Source organism: Penaeus monodon, chromosome 27, assembly GCF_015228065.2.
Source record: "Penaeus monodon isolate SGIC_2016 chromosome 27, NSTDA_Pmon_1, whole genome shotgun sequence".
NCBI classification, from domain to species: Eukaryota; Metazoa; Arthropoda; class Malacostraca; order Decapoda; family Penaeidae; genus Penaeus; species Penaeus monodon.
The window spans coordinates 13,585,097-13,590,635 of NC_051412.1; the positions used below are offsets into that span (position 1 = coordinate 13,585,097).

At 47.2% G+C, this 5,539-nt stretch overlaps 1 protein-coding gene across 1 annotated transcript in view; it reads right to left on the minus strand.

Annotated features, from left to right (window-relative positions):
* Window positions 1-33: 33 nt before the first annotated feature.
* The window catches only part of LOC119590582, a 20,936-nt gene continuing 15,430 nt past the window's right edge, over window positions 34-5,539 (minus strand). The window contains exon 16 of the mRNA XM_037939257.1: window positions 34-3,159. Coding sequence (XP_037795185.1) covers window positions 35-3,159 — 3,125 coding nt within the window. The 3' untranslated portion in view covers window position 34. The remainder of the gene's footprint in view (window positions 3,160-5,539) is intronic.

Sequence of the window (5,539 nt, forward strand, 5' to 3'; positions counted from 1 at the left end):
CTTCTGTGAGGGTGTGCTGGTGGTGGTAGTGGCTTCATGTGAGGGTGTGCTGGGGTGGTGTGGCTTCATATGAGTGTGCACTGGTGGTGGTAGTGGTGGTAGCTGCTTCATGTGAGGGTGTGGTGGTGGTATGTGTGTTTGAGGTGTCAAGATAGTATGCAGTGTTATGCAGGTTTGTAGTAGCATCATGGGGATATGTGATGTCATCTTTTGGGTATGTGGTGACAGCATCATGCAAATGTATATGGCCATGTGAATGTGCACTAGTGTCCTCATATGGATAAGTGCTGATATCATGCGAGTAGGGGATGTCTGAATGTGTATTACTGTGTGGGAGAGTGAAATCATGCATCAATGTTGTGGCATCATGCACGGAACTTATATCTTCAGGGAAGGCTATTGGGATGCTAGATAGAGATGTGGTAGCAGGCTTCATCTGTGGCTTCTCAAAGCATGCAGAAACGGCTTTGATCTTCTTCAAAATGGTAGGTGCCTGGTCCATCACATACCTAATCTCCATTGCTACATCATGTGGGAGGAGAAGAACAAAGGCCTTTACATGTTTTAACATTCTAGCCAGACTCTTTACCTCCACCAGTGAAATATTCGCATCCCAAAATGCTTGTTTTTCAATCGGTGCCAGATCAAGTGCACGTAAGACAGAAGACACCTTTGGAACAACACGGCTAAGGAATGCACTAACACTCTTTACTTCCATTTTCCCTGCCTCTATTGTAAATGGCTCAATGGAAACCAAAAGTTGTAAGTACTCTTCAGCTGCTTTCAAATTAGTCAGTAATGCCTTTGCATGTTCATCAGATTCAACACGAGTGTAAAACTCTGAACAGTCGTAGAGTGACACCAAGATGTCTGAAATTCCTTGGTTGGGATAGGTTAAAGCTTTTCCCTGTGAAGAAGGCAATAACATTGATTTTACTTGCTCTGAGTCTGTGGTCTTTCCTTGCAGTAAGAATTCTGGCATTTGATAGGAGGAAGGTGATTCAAATCTTGTTTGAGTAGAGGAGACTAGTCTGGGCATTGAGGAGTGTTTCTTTTGATGCATGGATAAAGTTGGTACATGTGTAGAGAAAGGCAGAGCAGGTGTAATATCAGTAACTGACTTCTGCTTTGATTCCAAACAAGACAGTGACTCAGAAATGAACTCTAATACTGCTGAACTTTCCATATAGATAGCATCAAGTCTCTTAAAAGTCTCACTATTAATGCTTATATCAGAATTTTCAGCAAACTTTAGAATATTTACAAAGGTTTTGAAAATATCTGGTGAAAACTTTTCTTCTCTTGATGTAATAGTTCCCAACAAGTTGTTCTTCAACTTTGCTAGAGTTTTTCTGACAATCTTGGACTGCTTTGACAAGTAGGAATATCCCAATCTACGATGAGAACTCACCTTAACATGAATAGGCCAAAGTGAATTCATGGAGTTCAAGTGATTTTGAATATTATCTAAAACAGCTCTAAAACTATTCTTCTGTATTAATCCCTCAGAGATTGCTGTTGTGATATTTGAACAAACCCCAACAAAGTTATCCATACTAACATCAGCAGAAATGAAATGTAGAGGATTTCCAATATGGATATTGCTTTTCTCTGCAACACTCTCAGCAGCTTGAAATACCAGCCCTTCTGCAGATTTGTCTAAATCTGCAGATGCTTGCAATACCTTGTATTTAACATTTGAGACAAGATGACGGATTTTGTTCAATCTGACAAACACGTCATCAGTTACATGATCAGAATATTTCTGTACGAGGTCACATGCAACTAGGAAATTTTTCACTTTATTTGTAAGGTAGGTATCATATGCTCCCCCAATGTTCCAAATATCATTTTCAAGGTCCATTAAAATATCCACCACAGAGTCTAATTCCTTTCTTACAAAACCCATTATAACAGGCAAGCCCATTTGTAATTCAGGAACCTTGCTTTGTATAGGGAGTCCAGCCTCAACCACATTAAGGAAAACAAGAATGGTAGAGAGGTATGTACGATTAGGTGATAGCATATTCACCTCATGCAACGGAGAAGTCAACTGGGAAGCCATAAAGACTGGTTCCTTGTTTGCAGGAAGTGGTAGAAAAGGGAAGAGGATATCTGTGTGGGACAAACCTGAATTTAGAAGGGGTTCACAGTTTATATTTGTGGACATAACTTGTCTTCCTTCTTTACAGTATGCCATGTCCCCAATCAACTGGTCCTTCAACCATTTGATTTCCCAAAGCTTTGTGTCCGAGATATGTCCAGCATCTGGGTAACCTGAACTGATAACCCTGGATATCTGCAGCAGTTCCTCTCTATATCTCTTCATATTATCCTTTGAAGCATTATGTGTATAGGTATATGACCGTGCACTCTGAACTAACTCTTTTAGGATGCTTATCAAAATATCAACGAATTCTGCTTTGTCTGCAATCTCTCGAACTTGCCGAGATAAGTACATAGATCGTTTTGCTTCCATTAGCCGTTCTGCTACCTCCTTTAAGAGCAATATGCGCTGCTTGCGATCTTTCTCAACATCTTCAGCCATCAGGGTTTGTGACAAGTTGTGAAAAACGTTATTGATAATCATGGAATAATCATATGTCACTGGCAATGTACCCCCCATTCTTGTGTCAATTGTTTTGTCTGGAGAAGATTCCTTGGGCCTGGATCCTGTCTGCTCAACAATCTTATTCATTAGCCGACGAATCCATGGTAAGGTCTTCATCAGTTTAACTGAATCGGCCACTTCAGGTGTTATACGGTAATTCATCATCAGTTCCCTACCCAGTATGAGGCTCTCAGACAAGTGCTCAAGAAGAGATGCATCTTCAAGGCCAATGCTAAAGTTAGAGTGCAAAGCTTTTAAGTAATCAATGTTCAGATGAATAATCTTTTTTACTTCTTCGTTGGCTGTATCAACAAAAGTGCCATCAAGTTTATACATTGTATTCACAAAGTTCTCCAAATTATGAAAGTAAACTGACAGACTACTCCAGACTTCTGAAGATTCCTCAGGAGGAGCTAAGGAGATACTTGCGTTAAATTCGCCTCCAACGATGTTACCGAAAGCCCTGACGTCAGAGGTGCCAGTGGTGTCTTCTGCTGAACCATCAGTGACAACTGACCAGGAGTCCTCCACGGTGGTGGCCAGCACACCTGAAGTGGGTGCAAGGTTATTGGAATTTGCATTATCATCAGTGTGATTATGAGAGATAATGTTACTGGTCGCTATGGCACTAAATACAGTGTGAGGGATAACGGTAATGCTGGAGGGGAAAATGAAGGTACAGCTAACACACTCAATATATGTAGTAATATAACCGACATCTGTTGTGACGGTATATATTCGGGTTAGATCCACAGTTGTGGATGTAACCTGATTGCAACTTTCGCCTGCACACAATGAAGATTCAAGGGTAAAGGTTACTGGAGGATGAGGCTCGCAGGTTTTCAGAGGGATTACATCCAACGTAAAGTTTTCACCCAAATTAAAGTTTTCATAATCACTTGTAGCTTCAGTAGGAGTTGTGATTATGTTCTCAAATTCCCTTGGTGTTGAAAACGAAAATGAGGCGGATTCGGTTGTGGGTGGATCTTCTGTTCCACCTGTGGTAGAAACCGAGTCGGATTCGGTTGTGGGTGGTGCTTCGGTTCCACCTGTGGTAGAAATCCAGGTGGATTCGGTTGTGGGTGGTGCTTCTGCTCCACCTGTGGTAGAAACCCAGGTGGATTCGGTTGTCGATGGATCTTCTGTTCCACCTGTGGTAGACACCCAGGTGGATTCGGTTGTCGATGGATCTTCTGTTCCACCTGTGGTAGAAACCCAGGTGGATTCGGTTGTGGGTGGATCTTCTGTTCCACCTGTGGTAGAAACCCAGGTGGATTCGGTTGTCGATGGATCTTCTGTTCCACCTGTGGTAGAAACCGAGGTGGATTCAGTTGTGGGTGGATTTTCTGTTCCACCTGTGGTAAAAGCCGAGGTGGATTCGGTTGTCGATGGCTCTTCTGTATCACCTGTGGTAGAAATTGAGGCGGATTCGAATGTGGATGGTGCTTCTGTTCCACCTGTGATAGAAACCGAGGTGGATTCGGTTGTGGGTGGATTTCCGAACACACTTGCTACCAAAGATGAAAATGTTTCAGTTGTAGCAGGACTATCTGTATCGATACTACTGTCATATGCTGATGGATTTAGGGTAGTTGTTGATCTGGGAACAGTTGCTGATGCTTCTATTATCTGCTGTTCAGTTGAAAATGTCGGTGCCCATTTAACAAAGAGTGTTGATGTACGAGTCCCATGAACATCTGTTGCAATAGGTGTCCAATTCCCGACGATACCAGCATAAAGACCCTTACGGCGACTCGCAATATTTGACAAGAATCAGCTCCCAGTAAAGTGAACCACAATGTCATGTAGTAATAAAACCATGGACAGTAGATACGTAGTGTCATTCCACTAATGGCCCCTCTTTCTCTTTTTTTTTTTTGATGCGATGCCGTGTCTCCCAATTCGTCGGGGCACAGTTCGTAAACATGCTTTTCATGGGTTTGTGCCTTCAATCAGATTCGTGGTTCTGAGGATTCTGGTTTTGGCGACCCACCACCTCTGTTGTTCAAATCCATGCTCGTTTCTTGGGTTTCCAAAATGTCCTCTGATGGCCATTTCGGCTTACGCTGAGTTCACCAGCGGTTTCCATTTTTGACCCCCGTGGTCGTCTCCCTAACGCCGACCCCCCGGGGTCGCGGGCTGGTCGTTCCGGACGTCCGACCCCCGCGGCGTGGTCGTGGTCGTCTCCTGACGCGTCACGGGCCACCCCCCCGCGGTCTGGGCGTGGCGTCTCCCTTTCCCCGAGTCCGACCCTCCCCCGGTCGTGGCGTTGCGTCTCCGTCTCCCTGACTCCCACCCTCCGCGGTCGTGGTCGTGGGTCTCCGTCTCCCTGACTCCGACCCCCCCGCGGTGTGGTCGGGTTCCCGTTCCCCTGACTCCGACCCCCCCCGGGCGTGGTCGGGTCGTGGTCGTCCGTTCCCTGAGTCCACCCTCCCCCCGGTCGTGGGCGTGGCGTGGTCGTCTCCGTCTCCCCCGACGTCCGCCCTCCCCGGTCGGGTCGTGGTCTCTCCGTCTCCCTGACTCCGCCCTCCCGCGGGCGTGGTCGTGGGCGTCTCCGTTCCCCCACGTCCGACCTCCGCGGGCGTGGTCGTGGGCGGGTCGTCTCCGTCCCCGCGTCCGACCTCCCGCGGTCGTGGTCGTGGTCGTCTCCGTTCCCTGACTCCCCCCTCCCGCGGTCGTGGGGTGGTCGTGGTCGTTTCCCCCTTTTTCCCCCGGGGGTTTTCCCCCCGCCCCGGGGCCGACCCTCCCCCGGTGTGGGCGTGTCGTCTCCGTCTCCCTGACGTCGACCCTCCCGCGGTCGTGGTCGGGTTTTGGGCGTCTCCGCTCCCGACGTCCGACCCTCCCGCGGGGGTGGTCGTGGTCGTCTCCCTCTCCCGACGTCCGACCCTCCCGCGGGTTTCGGGGTTTGGGTTCCCCGGGTTGGCGGGG